The sequence below is a fragment of the Dryobates pubescens genome, chromosome 10, assembly GCF_014839835.1.
Source record: "Dryobates pubescens isolate bDryPub1 chromosome 10, bDryPub1.pri, whole genome shotgun sequence".
Lineage (NCBI taxonomy): Eukaryota > Metazoa > Chordata > Aves > Piciformes > Picidae > Dryobates > Dryobates pubescens.
Window position 1 is genome coordinate 16,913,090 of NC_071621.1, and position 19,154 is coordinate 16,932,243.

General features: G+C 61.6%; 1 protein-coding gene across 1 annotated transcript; it reads right to left on the bottom strand.

Annotated features, from left to right (window-relative positions):
• Positions 1–813: 813 nt before the first annotated feature.
• Positions 814–13,232, bottom strand: LOC104308977 (olfactory receptor 52E8). Its single transcript, XM_054164851.1, has 2 exons — positions 12,279–13,232; positions 814–897 (listed from the first exon to the last, which is right to left on the bottom strand). Exons 1-2 carry the CDS (start codon positions 13,230–13,232, stop codon positions 814–816), a joined length of 1,038 nt encoding a protein of 345 aa, XP_054020826.1.
• Between the last annotated feature and the right edge of the window lie 5,922 nt (positions 13,233–19,154).

Sequence of the window (19,154 nt, forward strand, 5' to 3'; positions counted from 1 at the left end):
GGGGAGACTGAAAGGCAGCATCCTGCCAGCCACAGGCAGCCGCCCAGAGCCGAGCAGCAGCCCGCCCCGAGGCACCGGCACCGCACGGGATCGGGGAAGCATCCACCTGCAAAGGCCCACCAAGATCTGGGAAGCACCCACCTGGAAAGACCGACCAAGATCTGGGAAGGATCCACCTGGAAAGACCGACCAAGATCTGGGAAGGATCCACCTGCAAGCACCACATGGGATCTGGGAAGCATCCACCTGGAAAGACCGACCAAGATCTGAGAAGGATCCACCTGCAAGCACCACATGGGATCTGGGAAGCATCCACCTGGAAAGACCGACCAAGATCTGGGAAGGATCCACCTGCAAGCACCACATGGGATCTGGGAAGGATCCACCTGGAAAGACCAACCAAGATCTGGGAAGGATCCACCTGGAAAGACCAACCAAGATCTGGGAAGGATCCACCTGCAAGCACCACATGGGATCTGGGAAGCATCCACCTGGAAAGACCAACCAAGATCTAGGAAGGATCCACCTGGAAAGACCGACCAAGATCTGGGAAGGATCCACCTGGAAAGACCGACCAAGATCTGGGAAGCATCCACCTGGAAAGACCGACCAAGATCTGGGAAGGATCCACCTGGAAAGACCAATCAAGATCTGAGAAGGTTCCATCTAGAAGGACCAGCCAAGATCTGAGAAGGTCCCACCTGGAACCTAGAAGGATCAACCAAGATCTCAGAAGGAGCCACCTGGAAGGACCAACAAAGAGCTGAGAAGGACCTCCCTAGAAGAGCCAACCAAGATCTCAGAAGGACCCACCTAGGATCTAGAGGAATCCACCAAGACCTGAGAAGGACTCTCCTGGAACCTAGAAGGATCCACCAAGATCTCAGAATAGTGCACCTAAAAGGACCAACCAAGATCTGAGAAGGAGCCTCCCAGAACCTAGAGGGACCAACCAAGAACTAAGAAGGATCCATCTAGGAAGCCCCCGAGTTGTGGTGGGGAATGGAGACAGCTCCAGCTGGTGGCTGGGCACCAGTGGTGTCCCCAGGGCTCAGGGTGGGATCACTGCTCTTGGATGTCTTCATCCCTGAGCTGGGGGAGGACTGGAGGCTCCCCCAGGCAGATGGCACCAAGCTGGGTGGGAGCTGAGCTGCTGGAGGGGCAGGAGGGAGCTACAGAGAGCTCTGGGCCTGTGGCCATCTCCAAACACCCAAAGAGCTTCATAATCTATTCTCCAAGGGCCAGCAAGGTGCCCTGGGGGCCAAGAGGGCCAAGAGCATCCTGGGGGGCATCAAGGAAAGTGTGGCCAGCAGGGGCAGGGAGGTTCTGCTGCCCCTCTGCTCTGCCCTGCTGAGACCACCCCTGCAATCCTGTGTCCAGTTTGGGGCTCCCCAGTTGAAGAGAGGCAGGGAGCAGCTGGGGAGAGTCCAGGGGAGGCTGTGAGGATGCTGAAGGGACTGCAAGAGCTCTGCTGAGGAGAGAGACTGAGAGCCCCGGGGCTGTTGATGTGGAGAGAAGGCTGAGAGGGGACCTGATCAATGCCTATCAATATCTGAGGGGTGGGGGTCAGGCTGAAGGTGCCAGGCTCTGCTTGGGGGTGCCCAGGGACTGGGACCAAGGGGTACAAGCTGGAACCCAGGAGGTTGCAGCTGAAGATGGGGAGAGAGCTGTTTGGTGTGAGGGTGCTGGAGGCCTGGAGCAGGCTGCCCAGAGAGGTTGTGGAGTCTCCTTGTGTGGAGAGCTTCCAACCCCCCCTGGATGTGTTCCTGTGTGACCTGCCCTGGCTGACCCTGCTCTGGCAGGGGGGTTGGATGACCTCTGGAGCTCCCTTCCATCCTCACCATCTGAGCCCTCTTCATGAGGTTGAGAGGGATATCTGCAAGCCTGGGGGCAGGGTTGGGCCCTCCCTGCCAGGAGGAGCTTGAGGGCTGGGGCAGGGCCAGAGCAGGGCAAGGAAGCTGGGGAGGGGTCTGGGGAAGGAGGAGAAGGCTGTGGAGAAGTTGTGAGGAGCAGCTGAGGGAGCTGGGGGGGTTGAGGCTGCAGCAGAGGAGGCTGAGGGGAGACCTTGTGGCTCTCTGCAGCTCCCTGAGAGCAGCTTGCAGCCAGCTGGGGCTCAAGGGCTGCTCCTGAGGGCTGGGCCAAGAGGAGATGGCCTCAGGTTGTGGCAGGGGAGGTTGAGCTTGGCCCTGAGGAGCACTTGGTGCCCCTTGAGGGGTGCCCAGGCCTGTGGCAGGCTGCCCAGGGCAGGGGTGGATTCCCCATCCCAGTGTGTCTGTCCTCATCTCTCTTCCAGGCTCCTTCCAGCCCTGCCAGGCCAGCAGCAGCTCTCCCTGCAGCCTTCTCCAGGCTGCTCACCCCCAACTCTCCCAGCCTGGCCTCCCAGCAGAGCCCTTCCAGCCCTCCCAGCATGGCTGTGGCCCTGCTCCAGCAGCTCCCTGGCTGTGCTGAGGCCTCCAGAGCTGCCCCAGCACTCAGGGCTCTGTGTGTGTGTCTCATCAGAGCAGAGGAGCAGAATCCCCTCCCTGCCCCTGCTGTTGGGGGTGCAGCCTGGAGGTGGTTGCCCTCCTTCAGGACCAGCCCTTTGCAATGAGCTCCATGCTCCTGCCAGCAGCCCTGTGTGGGGTGAGGATGACTCAGAGGAGGCAGAGCCTCCACCCTGGTTGCTATGGAGACCTCTGATGCTTCCCATCTCTTTCCTGGGGCTCTAAATCTTGGCTTTCACCGCTGTCAGGTCCCTCAGAGATGAAGGTTCTCCTCTCCCCTAGACACTGGGTAGGCAGCAGGAGGGTGGTGGAAGGTGTAGGCTTTGGGGCCCTCCATGAAAGCTCTGTGGTTGGGGAGAGGGGGGGAGGGGGGGGAGGGGGGGGGGAGAAGGGGGGGGAGAGGAGAGGGAGAGGGGGGGAGGGGAGGAGGGGGGGGAGGGGGTGAGAGAAGGGGGAGGGGGGGAGAGGGGAGGGAGGGGGGAAGGGAAGGGAAGGGAAGGGACGGGAAGGGAAGGGAAGGGAAGGGAAGGGAAGGGAAGGGACGGGAAGGGAAGGGAAGGGAAGGGAAGGGAAGGGAAGGGAAGGGAAGGGAAGGGAAGGGAAGGGAAGGGAAGGGAAGGGAAGGGAAGGGAAGGGAAGGGAAGGGAAGGGAAGGGAAGGGAAGGGAAGGGAAGGGAAGGGAAGGGAAGGGAAGGGAAGGGAAGGGACTTAGGGGTACTGGGTACTGAGCAGCTCCCCAGGAGCCAGCAGTGCCCTCAGGCAGCCCAGCAGGCAGCTGTGTGCTGGGCTGCAGCCAGAGGAGTGTGGGCAGCAGGGCAAGAGAGGGGATTCTGACCCTTGGCTCTGCTCAGACCCCACCTCCAATCCTGACTCCAGTTCTGCTGTCCCCAGCACAAGGAGGACACAGAGCTGCTGGAGGGAGCCCAGAGGAGGCCACAAAGATGATCCAAGGGCTGCAGCAGCTCTGCTCTGAGGCCAGGCTGAGGGAGCTGGGGGTGTTCAGCCTGGAGAAGAGAAGGCTCCAGGGGGACCTCAGAGCTGCCTTGCAAGAGCTGAAGGGATCCTGCAGGAAGGCTGCAGAGAGACTTTTGCTAAGGGTGTCTAGAGCCAGGCCCAGGGGGAATGGTTTGAAGCTGAGGCACAGCAGGGTCAGACTGGAGCTGAGGAAGAAGTTCTTCAGCAGGAGGGTGGTGAGAGTCTGGCACAGGCTGCCCAGGGAGGCTGTGGCTGCCTCCTGCCTGGGGGTGTTGAAGGCCAGGCTGGATGAGGCCTTGAGCAGCTGAGTCTAGCTGAGAGGTGTCCCTGGGCATGGTGTGGAGCTTGGAGGAGATGAGCTCTGAGGTCCAGCCTGAAGCCAGTCCATGGTCCTGTGAGATCCATGGTCAAGAAGCAGCCTCCCAGGCCTCTTGCAGAGCTTGCTTGGGGTTATTATTGCTTTGCTCTCTCACTGCCCACACTTCTGCCTGTGGTTTGTCTCCAGATTTAGCTCTCACATGACCAAAAAAAAATAAATGAGAGAGATCTCAGTTGTGAAGCTCCACAAAAAGTGCTGCTTGATTTGGGGGAAAAAAGCTGATTTCCAGGAAAGAGAAGGAAAAATAACCAACCAACTTGCAATGACTTTGTAAAGGTGGAGAGGAGGACAAGGGAGGTTCTCCTCCACCTCTACTCTGCCCCAGCCAGGCCACAGCTGCAGGGCTGGGTCCAGGGCTGGGCTCCCCAGCTGCAGAGAGACTGAGAAGTGCTGGAGAGAGTGCAGGGGAGGCTGGGGAGAGGCTGAGGGGCCTGCAGCAGCTCTGTGAGGAGCAAAGGCTGAGAGCCCTGGGGCTGAGAGCCTGCAGAAGAGCAGCCCCAGAGGGGAGCTGAGCAATGCTCAGCAAGAGCTGAAGGGGCTGTGGGGGGCAAGAGGCTGGGGCTGGCATCTGCTGAGTGCTGCCCAGGGACAGGCCAAGGGGCACAAAGTGGAGAGGGTGAAGCTTCCAGCCTGTGAGACTGAGGTTGAGAGCAGGACCCTCATCAGGTTCAATAAGGCCAAGGGCAAGGTCCTGCAGCTAGGTCTGAGCAACCCTCAGCATCAATCCAGGCTGGGGGAGGAGGAGCTTGAGAGCAGCTCTGCAGAGAAGGCCTCGGTGGTGCTGGTGGGGGAGAAGCTGAACAGGAGCCAGCAATGGGCACTGGCAGCACAGAAGGCCAAGGGCAGCCTGGGCTGCATCCAAAGCAGCTTGGCCAGAGCTGGAGAGAGAGGATCCTGCCCCTCTGCTCTGCTCTGGGGAGACCTCACCTGCAGGGCTGTGGCCAGCTCTGGGGCCTCCAACACCAGAGAGACAGAGACCTGATGGAGAGGGTCCAGAGGAGGCCACCAAGGTGATCAGAGGCTGCAGAACCTCTGCTGTGGGGACAGGCTGGGGGAGCTGGGGCTGTTCAGCCTGGGGAAGAGAAGGCTCCAGGGAGACCTCAGGGCTGCATCTCAGTATCTTTGTTCCTGTCCCTTGTCCCATCCCTGCTGGTCCTGCTTGGCCTATCCCAGCTCCTGCCTTGTCCCTATCCCTGTCCCAAGCCATGCCCCAGCTCATCCCAGCCCTGTTCCAAGCCATGCCCCAGCTCATCCCAGCCCTGTCCCAAGCCATGCCCCAGCTCATCTCAGCCCTGTCCCAAGCTATGCCCCAGCTCATCCCAGCCCTGTTCCAAGCCATGCCCCAGCTCATTCCAGCCCTGTCCTAAGCCATGCCCCAGCTCATCCCAGCCCTGTCCTAAGCCATGCCCCAGCTCATCCCAGCCCTGTCCCAAGCCATGCCCCAGCTCATCCCAGCCCTGTTCCAAGCCATGCCCCAGCTCATCCCAGCCCTGTTCCAAGCCATGCCCCAGCTCATCCCAGCCCTGTCCCAAGCCATGCCCCAGCTCATCTCAGCCCTGTCCCAAGCCATGCCCCAGCTCATCTCAGCCCTGTCCCAAGCCATGCCCCAGCTCATCCCAGCCCTGTTCCAAGCCATGTCCCAGCTCATCCCAGCCCTGTCCTAAGACATGCCCCAGTTCATCCCAGCCCCAGCCCTGTCCTAAGCCATGCCCCAGCTCATCCCAGCCCTGTCCCTATCTCCAGCTCATCCCTGTCCTGCCCAGTCCCATCCTGTCCCTGTCCCCATCCCTATCCCAAGCCAGATGGGTCCCAGCCCTGTCCCTGTCCCCACCCCCATCCCTATCCCAAGCCATGACCCAGCCTCTCCCTGTCCCCATCCCTGTCCCAGGCCAGATGAGTCCCAGCCCTGTCCCTGTCCCAAGCCTCTCCCTATCCCAAGCCATGTCCCAGCCTGTCCCCATCCCTGTGCTGCCCCTGTCCCCTGTTTCCATCCCAGGCCCTGCTGGTCCCACTCTGCCTGTCCCCGTCTGCCCCAGTCATGCTGTGCCACGCTGGTGCCATCTGGTGTCCAACCAGTGCCACCCTGGTACCATCTGGTGTCACTCCAGTGCCACAATGGTGCTGACATCATACCAGTGCCACACTGGTGCCCTCTGCTGTCCAACCAGTGCCACCCTGGTGCTGTCTGACATCACATCAGTGCCACACTGGTGCCATCTGGTGTCCAACCAGTGCCACCCTGGTGCCATCTGACAACACACCAGTGCCACCCTGGTGCTGTCTGACATCACACCAGTGCCACACTGGTGCCATCTGGTGTCCAACCAGTGCCACACTAGTGCCATCTGACATCATACCAGTGCCACACTGGTGCCCTCTGCTGTCCAACCAGTGCCACCCTGGTGCCATCTGGTGCCACCACAGTGCCACCCTGGTGCCACCTGGAGTCACACCAGTACCACCCTGGTGCCATCTGACCTCACACCCGTGCCCCTCTGGTGCCATCTGATGTCCCTCTAGTGCCATCTGACCTCACACCAGTGCCAATCCTGTGTCATTCTGGTGCCATGTGGTGTCCCCACAGGCCCTGCTCAACACTCTGTCCCCAGCTTTCTCCCCAGCCCCTTCCAGCCCTGCCAGGCCAGCAGCAGCTCTCCCTGCAGCCTTCTCCTCTCCAGGCTGAGCTCCCCCAGCTCTGCCAGCCTGGGGACCCAGCAGAGCCCTTCCAGCCCTCCCAGCATGGCTGTGGCCTTCAGCCCAACCCCTTCCATGATTCCATGGCCTTGGAAGGTGCCTTCAACCCACCCCATGGTTCCTGCAGTGTCTCCAATGACCTCCTCTTTATCTCTTTAGAGGCTCTCAGTCCCTTCTTTATCTTCTCTCCACGGACACCATGAAAGCTCCTCGAGTCCAACCCCCCCCCCCCCCCCCTGCTCCTCACCACCCAAGGCAGCTAAACAAACCTCTAAAGAGACCTCTTGGGAGCGTGGGAAATGAAGCAGAACAGACCCTGCAGCAGCTCAGCACCTCTGGGTCAGGAGGTGACACTTTGACCCCCATTAGGAACACAAAGCTCCTGGAGCAGGTGGAGAATGTCCCACCCCTGGTGGCCCTCGGGGCGCTGAGCGCTGAGCTGGTGACTCACTGACCGTTGCCAGGTTGTGTTCACCAGCAGCAGCTGAGGAGCAGAGCAAGAGCTGGGAGCTGCAAACCTCCTCCTGGGCTGGAGGAAAGGGCTGGGGGCATCCTTCAGAGGTCATCTCCCCCAGATTCCCTGCACTCAGCAAGGACAGCTGCAAGTAGATCAGGGAATGGTGGAAGGGGTTGGGTTGAAGGTACCTCCAAGGGTCATGGAATCATGGAAGGGGTTGGGAAGGGACCTCCCAAGGTCCTCCAACCCAACCCCCTTGCAGCCAGCAGGGACAGCCCCAGCCAGAGCAGATTGCTCAGAGCCCTGGGGTGGTGCCAGCCATGGGACATCTCCCACCTCCTCTGGCCAACCTCAGCCAGGCTCTCACCACCCTCATGGAGTCATCTGCGTTGGAGAAGACCTCTGAGATCCTGGAGTCCAACCATGAGCCCAGCACTGCCAGCTCCAGAGATGGACTCAGGCTGTCCTAGGACAGCAACATCCAGGTCTTGTTCCACAGGAGGAGCAGCTGAGGGAGCTGGGGGGGTTGAGGCTGCAGCAGAGGAGGCTGAGGGGAGACCTTGTGGCTCTCTGCAGCTCCCTGAGAGCAGCTTGCAGACAGCTGGGGCTCAAGGGCTGCTCCTGAGGGCTGGGCCAGGAGGAGATGGCCTCAGGTTGTGGCAGGGGAGGTTGAGCTTGGCCCTGAGGAGCAATTGGTGCCCCTTGAGGGGTGCCCAGGCCTGTGGCAGGCTGCCCAGGGCAGTGGTGGAGTGCCCATGGCTGGAGGGGTTGGGAAGCTGTGGAGCTGCGGTGCTGAGGGCCATGGGGTGGTGGTGCTGGGGCAGTGCTGGGGCCATGCTTGGACTCCATGACCTCAAAGCCTCCCCTCCCACCCCCACCCCACGTTCCTGCCCCACCAAACAGAGCCTCTTTGTCCCTTATCTCACCTCCACCTCCAAAGCTCCTCCATCTGCTCTCCAGCTCCTCCACCACCCTCCCCAAGCTCCTACTTTGGTCTCCATGGAGCCAGGTTCTGCCCAGGGTTGACCTCTGCTCCTCCTGCCACATTTCCCTTCCCTCCCAGCTCCATCTCCTCCCTGCAAACACCTCCCCCACCTCTTTGGAGGCCACCAAGGCAAACATTCAACCTCCTGAGGGGATGGGAAGCAGCCAAGCCCAGGAGGACCTTTTGTGCCTAGCTCCACTGCTGAGCAAACAGCTCCCCAGCAGCAGACCCTTGGGTTCCCACCACACCTCCTCTGGCTTTCCACCACAGCTGAAACCAGAAAGGACCTCAGAGGAGAGCAGAACCTCCAAAAAGCCACTCCAAGTGCTGGAAGAAGGCTGAAGGTCTCTTTGTTGGGTTGGTTTGCTGTGAAATGTTGAAGCTCCCTCCTGCTCCCTGGGCTTTGGGGAGCTGGAGCAGAGCAGGGTTCTGGTTGCCCTTCTCCAGGGTCATCTCCACTGGCATCCAGGTGGTCCCAGAAAGCCCTTGTGGCTCCTGCTCTCCACCAAGGGACACTGGGGTTGGGTAGCTCCAGCCTCAGCAAACAGTTGGGTGCAAGGGCATGGAGCATGGAACCCACCCAGCCCTGGTGGGACATGGCCTGGAGCTCAGAGACCCCTGGAGCCCACCTAGTCCTGATGGGACAAGGTCTGGAACCCACCCAGCCCTGGTGAGACATGGCCTGGAGCCCACCCAGCTCTGGTGGAACACAGCCTGGAGCTCAGAGCCCTGATGGGACATGGCCTGGAGCCCACCCAGCCCTGGTGGGACAAGGTCTGGAGCCCACCCAGCCCTGGTGGGACAAGGTCTGGAGCCCACCCAGCCCTGGTGGCACAAGGTCTGGAGCCCACCCAGCCCTGGTGGCACAAGGTCTGGAGCCCACCCAGCCCTGATGGGACATGGCCTGGAGCCCACCCAGCCCTGGTGGAACACAGCCTGGAGCTCAGAGCCCTGATGGGACATGGCCTGGAGCCCACCCAGCCCTGGTGGGACATGGACTGGAGCTCAGAGCCCTGATGGGACATGGCCTGGAGCCCACCCAGCCCTGGTGGGACATGGACTGGAGCTCAGAGCCCTGATGGGACATGGCCTGGAGCCCACCCAGCCCTGGTGGGACATGGACTGGAGCCCACCCAGTTCTGATGGGACATGGCCTAGAGCTTGAAGCCCTGAAGAATCATTTCAGAACCATTCCACAACATCTCCAGGGGGTCACCAGCCCCTTCCAAAGGGTCACCTCCATGGTCCAGGCATGGAGCTACCTTCAGGCTGTCATTGCCACCCTGGGCGGATGGGAAGCAGCTTCCCAGCATGGTCATGGTGTGGGCTTGGGAAGTGTCCTCCATGCTCTTGGGCATGGGGAGGGTTGTGGAGGAGCCAGGAGAGCATTGTCCCCTTGCAGCCCACTCCAGAGCTTGGGTTCAGTCTTGGTGACATCATGGTGGCCCTCAAACACAGGACAAGAAAGGTCTTCCATGACCTCCAGGGGGTTGTTCAGCATGGAAACACCTGCAGCACCAAGAGGTCCCAGGGGCCCTCAGCAATGCAAGCTCAGGAGGAGAGCCCCTGGCCATCATCTGCCACGGGGACCACCCAGCCGTGGTTCCTGCATCAAGCTCTGGTCTGGTGGCTGTGGAGGTGTCCATGGTCCAAGGCCTGAGGTGAGAAGTGAAGGCAGAAGCAGAAGCCAAGGTGATGGACAACGAGAGCTTTGATGGTCCTCAGCTGGGCTCTGCCCAGTCTCTGCTGGATGGAACCCTTCAGGAGAAGCATCTCCAGGTGGAAGCTGAAGGAGCTGAGGATCCAAACCCCACGTCTCCAGCAAGCTCTCCAGCCTCAGCTGCTCTTCAGCCTCTTGGGCCAACCACTTCTTCCAAGCTGCAGCTTCTCCTCCAGCTCATCTTCCTCCATCCCTCAGCACCTTCTCCAACTCACCTTCCTCAACACCTTCTCCCAGTCAGCTTCCTCAGCACCTTCTCCTCCAGCTCAGCTTCCTCCATCCCTCAGCACCTTCAACTCAACTTGCTTAACTCCTTTCCCTCCAGCTCATCTTCCTCCATCCCTCAACACCTTCTCCAACTCACCTTCCTCAACACCTTCTCCCAGTCAGCTTCCTCAACACCTTCTCCAGCTCCTCTTGCTCCATCCCTCAGCACCTTCACCTCCAGCTCATCTTCCTCCATCCCTCAGCACCTTCTCCAACTCACCTTCCTCAACACCTTCTTCTCCAATTCATCTTCCTCAACACCTCCTCCTCCACCCCTCACCACCTCCTCCTCCAGCTCATCTCCCTCCACCCCTCACCACCTCCTCCTCCAACTCATCTTCTCCCTCACCCCTCACCACCTCCTCCTCCAGCTCATCTTCTTCCTCCACCCCTCACCACCTCCTCCTCCAGCTCATCTTCCTCCACCCCTCACCACCTCCTCCTCCAGCTCATCTCCCTCCACCCCTCACCACCTCCTCCTCCAGCTCATCTCCCTCCACCCCTCACCACCTCCTCCTCCAACTCATCTTCTCCCTCACCCCTCACCACCTCCTCCTCCAGCTCATCTTCTTCCTCCACCCCTCACCACCTCCTCCTCCAGCTCATCTTCCTCCACCCCTCACCACCTCCTCCTCCAGCTCATCTCCCTCCACCCCTCACCACCTCCTCCTCCAGCTCATCTCCCTCCACCCCTCACCACCTCCTCCTCCAGCTCATCTCCCTCCACCCCTCACCACCTCCTCCTCCAGCTCATCTTCTTCCTCCACCCCTCACCACCTCCTCCTCCAGCTCATCTCCCTCCACCCCTCACCACCTCCTCCTCCAACTCATCTTCTCCCTCACCCCTCACCACCTCCTCCTCCAGCTCATCTTCTTCCTCCACCCCTCACCACCTCCTCCTCCAGCTCATCTTCCTCCACCCCTCACCACCTCCTCCTCCAGCTCATCTCCCTCCACCCCTCACCACCTCCTCCTCCAGCTCATCTCCCTCACCCCTCACCACCTCCTCCTCCAGCTCATCTTCTTCCTCCACCCCTCACCACCTCCTCCTCCAGCTCATCTCCCTCCACCCCTCACCACCTCCTCCTCCAACTCATCTTCTTCCTCCACCCCTCACCACCTCCTCCTCCAACTCATCTTCTTCCTCCACCCCTCACCACCTCCTCCTCCAACTCATCTTCTTCCTCCACCCCTCACCACCTCCTCCTCCAACTCATCATCTTCATCCACCCCTCACCACCTCCTCCTCCAACTCATCTTCTCCCTCCACCCCTCACCACCTCCTCCTCCAGCTCATCTTCTTCCTCCACCCCTCACCACCTCCTCCTCCAGCTCCTCTCCCTCCACCCCTCACCACCTCCTCCTCCAGCTCCTCTCCCTCCACCCCTCACCACCTCCTCCTCCAGCTCATCTCCCTCCACCCCTCACCACCTCCTCCTCCAGCTCCTCTCCCTCCACCCCTCACCACCTCCTCCTCCAACTCATCATCTCCCTCCACCCCTCACCACCTCCTCCTCCAGCTCCTCTCCCTCCACCCCTCACCACCTCCTCCTCCAGCTCATCTTCTTCCTCCACCCCTCACCACCTCCTCCTCCAGCTCATCATCTTCCTCCACCCCTCACCACCTCCTCCTCCAGCTCATCATCTTCCTCCACCCCTCACCACCTCCTCCTCCAGCTCATCATCTTCCTCCACCCCTCACCACCTCCTCCTCCAGCTCCTCTCCCTCCACCCCTCACCACCTCCTCCTCCAGCTCATCTCCCTCCACCCCTCACCACCTCCTCCTCCAACTCATCATCTCCCTCCACCCCTCACCACCTCCTCCTCCAGCTCGTCTCCCTCCACTCCTCACCACCTCCTCCTCCAACTCATCTTCTTCCTCCAGCCCTCACCACCTCCTCCTCCAGCTCATCTCCCTCCACCCCTCACCACCTCCTCCTCCAACTCATCTTCTCCCTCACCCCTCACCACCTCCTCCTCCAACTCATAATCTTCCTCCACCCCTCACCACCTCCTCCTCCAACTCATCTTCTCCCTCACCCCTCACCACCTCCTCCTCCAGCTCATCTCCCTCCACCCCTCACCACCTCCTCCTCCAGCTCATCATCTTCCTCACCCCTCACCACCTCCTCCTCCAACTCATGTTCTCCCTCACCCCTCACCACCTCCTCCTCCAGCTCCTCTCCCTCCACCCCTCACCACCTCCTCCTCCAGCTCCTCTTCCCCAACACCTCCTCCTCCACCTCATCTTCTTCCTGCCCCCCTCCTCCCCTCCCCCTCACCTCCCTCCCCCCGTCCCCGCTTCCTCCTCCCCTGCCCCAGCCGCGGGCCCCCGCCGGGGCCGGAGGAGGCGGAGGACGCCCTGGCGGATCTGCCTGCTCCTCACGCCGTAGACGATGGGGTTGAGCACGGGGGGCAGCACCACGTAGAGGTCGGCCAGCAGGACGTGGAGGCCGGCCGGGACGCGGCGCCCGAAGCGGTGGGCCAGGAAGGAGAAGAAGGCGGGGAGGTAGAAGGCCAGGATGGCGCAGAGGTGCGAGCCGCAGGTGCCCAGCGCCTTGAGCCGCGCCCGGGGGGAGGGCAGCCCCAGGGCCGCCCTGAGGATCAGGGCGTAGGAGACGGAGATGAGGACCACGTCCAGGCCGGAGGAGAGCAGGGCCGTGGCCAGCCCGTACCAGACGTTGGCCCGGATGTCGGCGCAGGCCAGGCGCGCGATGCCCATGTGCTCGCAGTAGGTGTGGGGCATCAGCTTGTGCCCGCAGTAGGGCAGCCGCTTGAGGAGGAAGACCGGGGGGAACATGATGAGGAAGGCCCTGAGGACGGAGCTGAGGGCCACCTTGAGCACCAGGGAGGGGCTGAGGATGGCGGCGTAGCGGAGGGGCTCGCAGACGGCCACGTAGCGGTCGAAGGCCATGGCCAGCAGGGTGGAGGACTCCAGGATGAAGCTGAAGTGGGTGAAGAACATCTGGGTGATGCAGGCGTCGAAGGAGATCTCCCTGGAGCTGAACCAGAAGAGGGCCAGCATCTTGGGCACGGTGGAGGTGGAGAGCAGCAGGTCGGCCAGGGCCAGCATGGCCAAGAGGAGGTGCATGGGCTGCTGCAGGCTGCTCTGGGTGCTGATGGCCAGCAGCAGGACGGTGTTGGCCAGCAGGGCCACCAGGTAGAGCAGGCAGAAGGGGACAGAGATCCAGATGTGGGACTCCTCCAGGCCCGGGATGCCGGTCAGGACGAAGGTGATGGGGTCGAAGCTGCTCTCGTTGAGCTCCTGCATGGTGCCGCCTCCAGGGGCAGGCTGGCCCTGCTCACACAGAGGGACAAACGTCTGCAAGCTCACAGCAAGCCCTGCAGGTGCCCAGAGATCCTGGGAGCTTCTCCTTCTCTGGCCTCTCCCCACCGCCTGTGGCTTGGGGACATCGAAAGGACAAAGATCTACACCTGGAGGTCACAGCAAGCCCTGCAGGTGCCCAGAGATCCTGGGAGCTTCTCCTTCTCTGGCCTCTCCCCACCTCCTGTGGCTTGGGGACATCTAAAGGGACTTTGCTCTGGGCTGTGGTGGGATTCCAAAGCCAGCTGGAGGTTGTGGTGCTGGCAACCTGCTGTGGGTGACCCTCCTGGAACAGGAAGGTCGTCAGAAGTCCCTTGCTGCCCCAGCTTGCTGAGGGGACCTCTGGTGCTCCCCCATGACCACCAACCCAGCCACACAGCCTCCTGTCTCCAGCCAGCCTCAGGGTTCACTTGCCAGGGGTTGCTCTACAGGAGTTCTTCCTTTTCTTCCCCCTGCCTCTTCCTCCTCCTCCCCCCTTCCCCTTCCTTCTTCCTCATTCTTCTATCTTCTCCCCTACCAACCCCATGGACCAAGGTCCCTCTGCTGTCACCACCACACAGGTCAGGTGAAGCTCTCCCACCCCTTCATCCCCCCCCAAGGGAAGCCTTGGAGAAGTCCTACCTGTGCTGCTGGTGGCCTGGATGTTCCTTGTCAGGACCTCCACTGCCTTCAGGGAGAGGAAGCCACAGGTCCCAGTCTGACCAGCTGGGTGACCAAGCTCACCTCTGAGACCTCCTGGGGCAGCCTACCAAGAGAGGAACCACAGCACCACAGGGGGTTGGAAGGGACCTCCTGGTGGTGGGCACCAAGTTCTGCATGGGCCAGCAATGTGCCCTGGTGGCCAAGAAGGCCAAAGGGATCCTGGGATCCTGCATTCAGCAGTGTGTGGCCAGCAGATCCAGGGAGGTTCTCCTCCCCCTCTACTCTGCCCTGGGGAGGTCCCACCTGGAATATTGCATCCAGCTCTGGGCTCCCCAGTTCAGGAGGGACAGGGATCTGCTGGAGAGAGTCCAAGGGAGGGCTGCAAGGATGCTGAAGGGACCTGGAGCACTGCCTGGTGAGGAGAGGCTGAGAGCCCTGGGGGTGGTTAGTCTGGAGAAGACTGAGAGGGGATCTGATCAATGTTTATCAATATCTGAGGGCTGGGGGTGAGGAGGGAGGGGACAGGCTCTGCTCAGCTGTGCCCTGGGATAGGACAAGGGGCAATGGATGGAAACTCCAGCACAGGAGGTTCCACCTCAACATGAGGAGGAACTTCTTCACTGGGAGGGTCCCAGAGCCCTGGAACAGGCTGCCCAGGGAGGTTGTGGAGTCTCCTTCTCTGGAGACCTTCTAGCCCCATCTGGATGTGTTCCTGTGTGAGCTGTGCTGGATTCTAGGGTCCTGCTCTGGCAGGAAAGAGAGGGGAACCTCATTAGGTTCCTCTCTGCCCAGCTCTCCACTCTGTCCAAGTCTCCCTGAGTGGCCTCACAGCCTTCAGGTGCCTCAGCCAAGCCTCCTGGGCTGGTACATAAACTGGAAGCTGCAAATCCTGACCAGCACCATGGACCTGGTGGACTCTCAACCTCTGGAGGCTGTGACCAACCCCTGAAGCTTCTGCTGGCCATGGCCCCACCAGGGAATGCCACCTGGAGGGAATCATGGAGCCAGGGAATGGTTTTGGTTGGAGGAGAACCTTGAAGGTCAATGAAGTACAACCATGGAGCCCAGCACTGCTAACCCCAAGGCCCTCAGCACCCCATGGCCCTCAGCACCCCATCTCCACAGCTTGGAAAAGCCTTCCAGGGGATGGGGACTCCACCACCACTGCCCTGAGCAGCTCCAAAGATGGGAGGGAGAAGCCATGGCTGGGTGGTGGCACCAGGCTGGGTGGTGGCCATGTCCAGCCAGGGCATGGCCATACCCAGCTGTGTGGCCACCCAGGGCTGTCCCTTGGGCAAGATGTCCTCAAGGAGGGCGAAATGCTGCTTTGCTGGGCTTGGGAGGACATCAGCAGAACATGGGAGCACCTTCAGCTCAGGGCAAGGGGGAGGAGGAGTAGGAGGAGAGGGTGAGAAGGAGAGGAGGAGGAGGAGGGGGAAGAGAGAGTGAGGAGGATAAGAGGGGGGAAAGGGTGAGGAGGAGAAGGTTGGGAGAGGGCGAGGAGGAGGAGGAGGGGGCCACCTTTGGTTTCCTACTCCTCCTCTCCCATATCCCAAAGAAGCTCTGCCCCGGTCCCAGCAGAGCAGGGGGAGCAGCTCTGCCCAGGAGGAAAAGCTCTGCCCCAGCCCCAGCAGAGCAGGGGGAGAAGCTCTGCCCAGGAGGAGAAGCTCTGCCCCGGTCCCAGCAGAGCAGGGGGAGAAGCTCTGCCCAGGAGGAAAAGCTCTGCCCCAGCCCCAGCAGAGCAGGGGGAGAAGCTCTGCCCCGGTCCCAGCAGAGCAGGGGGAGCAGCTCTGCCCAGGAGGAAAAGCTCTGCCCTGGCCCCAGCAGAGCAAGGGGAGAAGCTCTGCCCAGGAGAAGCTCTGCCCAGGAGGAGAAGCTCTGCCCTGGCCCCAGCAGAGCAAGGGGAGAAGCTCTGCCCAGGAGAAGCTCTGCCCAGGAGGAGAAGCTCTGCCCCGGCCCCCAGCAGAGCAGGGGGAGAAGCTCTGCCCCGGCCCCCAGCAGAGCAGGGGGAGCAGCTCTGCCCAGGAGGAGAAGCTCTGCCCAGGAGGAGAAGCTCTGCCCCGGTCCCAGCAGAGCAGGGGGAGAAGCTCTGCCCAGGAGGAGAAGCTCTGCCCCGGTCCCAGCAGAGCAGGGGGAGAAGCTCTGCCCAGGAGGAGAAGCTCTGCCCCAGCCCCCAGCAGAGCAGGGGGAGCAGCTCTGCCCCGGCCCCAGCAGAGCAAGGGGAGAAGCTCTGCCCAGGAGGAGAAGCTCTGCCCCAGCCCCCAGCAGAGCAGGGGGAGCAGCTCTGCCCAGGAGGAGAAGCTCTGCCCCAGCCCCCAGCAGAGCAGGGGGAGAAGCTCTGCCCCGGTCCCAGCAGAGCAGGGGGAGAAGCTCTGCCCAGGAGGAGAAGATCTGCCCCGGCCCCAGCAGAGCAGGGGGAGAAGCTCTGCCCAGGGGGAGAAGATCTGCCCCGGCCCCAGCAGAGCAAGGGGAGAAGCTCTGCCCAGGGGGAGAAGCTCTGCTCCAGCCCCCAGCAGAGCAGGGGGAGAAGCTCTGCCCAGGGGGAGAAGCTCTGCCCCAGCCCCCAGCAGAGCAGGGGGAGAAGCTCTGCCCAGGGGGAGAAGCTCTGCTCCAGCCCCCAGCAGAGCAGGGGGAGAAGCTCTGCCCAGGGGGAGAAGCTCTGCCCCGGTCCCAGCAGAGCAGGGGGAGAAGCTCTGCCCAGGAGGAGAAGCTCTGCCCCAGCCCCCAGCAGAGCAGGGGGAGAAGCTCTGCCCAGGGGGAGAAGCTCTGCCCCGGCCCCAGCAGAGCAGGGGGAGAAGCTCTGCCCAGGAGGAGAAGCTCTGCCCCAGCCCCCAGCAGAGCAGGGGGAGAAGCTCTGCCCAGGGGGAGAAGCTCTGCCCCGGCCCCAGCAGAGCAGGGGGAGAAGCTCTGCCCAGGGGGAGAAGCTCTGCTCCAGCCCCCAGCAGAGCAGGGGGAGAAGCTCTGTCCCGGCCCCAGCAGAGCAAGGGGAGAAGCTCTGCCCAGGGGGAGAAGCTCTGCCCCAGCCCCCAGCAGAGCAGGGGGAGAAGCTCTGCCCAGGGGGAGAAGCTCTGCCCAGGGGGAGAAGCTCTGCCCCGGCCCCCAGCAGAGCAGGGGGAGAAGCTCTGCCCAGGGGGAGAAGCTCTGCCCAGGGGGAGAAGCTCTGCCCCAGCCCCCAGCAGAGCAGGGGGAGAAGCTCTGCCCAGGGGGAGAAGCTCTGCCCAGGGGGAGAAGCTCTGCCCCGGCCCCCAGCAGAGCAGGAGACCCCAGGTGGCAGCAGCCAGTGGCACCAAGCCCACGGCAATGTCCTCCTCCAGCAGGACCACAGCAAGGTCTCCACCACCCCACGACATTCAGCCAACGTGGGATGGACCTGGACCAACCACCACAGCAGCATCTCTTCCTGCTTCCCTCAGCTAAACCACAGAGACATTTGGCTTGGAGAAGACCTTGGAGAGCATGGAAGAAGTCCATGAACACAGCACTGCCAAGGCCAGCACCAACCCCTGGCCCCCAGCACCACATCTCCATGGCTTTGAGCTGCAGAGAGCCAGAAGGTCTCCCCTCAGCCTCAACCCACCCCCCCCAGGGCCCTCAGCTGCTCCTCACAACTTCTCCAGACCCTTCTCCTCCTCCAGACCTTTGTCACCACCTTGGGAAGGTTCCCAGGCAGCAGCTCCACACTTCAAGGAAGGCTTTAGACCTCCTACCTCTCCATGGGAGGCAACCAGGCTCCTCTCTCTCCACCCTTCTGCTCTTCTCCACCCTGAAGCCACCACCCTGAGCCCCAACACCTCCTCAGGACTTACCCCAGGGGAAGGTGGAAGCTCAGCCTGGACCAGGCTGGAGCTGCAGGAGGGCACAGGAGACCCCAAACCTCCATCCTCACCAAGGGAGGGGTTTAGTGGTGGAGGTTAATCCTTCCCCATTCCCAGGTCCCCAGGAGAACATCAACTGCTGGAGTTTGGAGTTGGATTAAAGATTAAACAGGAGGAGGCCAGCCCCAGGGCAACCATTTCCTGCTCCTCCAACATTTGCATTGCAAGTGGGGCCAGCTCCAGCCCCCACCTGGCCACCACCAACCAGGACCTCCCTGACCTGAAAACAGCTTGGAAGCCAGGTGGGGGTTGGACTCTCCTCCCAAAGGACCAAGAGGCAGGAGAAGAGGAACCACCACAGGTTGCTGCAAGGAACCTCTCCAAGGAGAGCAGCCTGGAGAGAGAGAGAATGAGGAGCAAAGCTCCATGGCCTGGAAATGTGGATGGAGGTCTCAGGTCCTGCTGGGCTGTGGTGGCATCAGGAAGTTGGGGCCTGGGAAGCTTCCCAAGGTGGTGAAGGGTCTGGAGGAGTTGTGAGGTCTAAAGCCCTCCTTGAAGAGTGGTGGCCACAGGAGCTACTGCCTGGGAACCTTCCTGAGGTGGTGACAATGGTCTGGAGGAGGAAAAGGCTGTGGAGAAGTTGTGAGGAGCAGCTGAGGGAGCTGGGGGGGTTGAGGCTGCAGCAGAGGAGGCTGAGGGGAGACCTTGTGGCTCTCTGCAGCTCCCTGAGAGCAGCTTGCAGCCAGCTGGGGCTCAAGGGCTGCTCCTGAGGGCTGGGCCAAGAGGAGATGGCCTCAGGTTGTGGCAGGGGAGGTTGAGCCTGGCCCTGAGGAGCAATTGGTGCCCCTTGAGGGGAGCCCAGGCCTGTGGCAGGCTGCCCAGGGCAGTGGTGGAGTCCCCATGGCTGGAAGGGCTGGGAAGCTGTGGAGCTGAGGGCCTTGGGGTGGTGGTGCTGGGGCCATGCTTGGACCCCATCACCTTCAAGGTCTTCTCCAACCCAAACCATTCCATGACTCTGCAAAGCCAAGCCTTTGCTGCTGGTGGGGACCATGCTGAACCCCCCAGGAGCTGTTGGGATCAGCCTGAAGCCCCCCAGGAAAGAGCTTTTTTGGGGTCTCCTCCACGTGTGACCTTGGATCTCCTCCTCAACCCCTCCTGAAGCTCAGAGCTCAGGTTGGAGGTAGACCTTGCATCTTCTCCCTCAACCCCTCCTGGAACTCAGGCTGGAAGTAGACTTCAGGTCTCCTTCCTCAGCCCCTCCTGAGGCTGAGAGCACAGCAGGCTGAAGCCCTTGCACATCCTCCTTCCTCCCCCAACCAAACCTAGAATCACAGAATCAGCCAGCTTGGAAAAGACCTCAGAGATCATCAAGTCCAACCTATTACCCAGTACCTAACACCTCCTGACAGCT

Bases quoted from the DNA above. Each gene is read 5' to 3' on its own strand.
- LOC104308977 (XM_054164851.1), bottom strand. From the start codon at position 13,232: ATGCAGGAGCTCAACGAGAGCAGCTTCGACCCCATCACCTTCGTCCTG. The intron at 898-12,278 runs GCAGGGGAGGAG...TGGTCCTTTTAG, and splicing joins GGCGGGGGCCCGCGGCTGGG to GTGCACTATTCTGAGATCTT.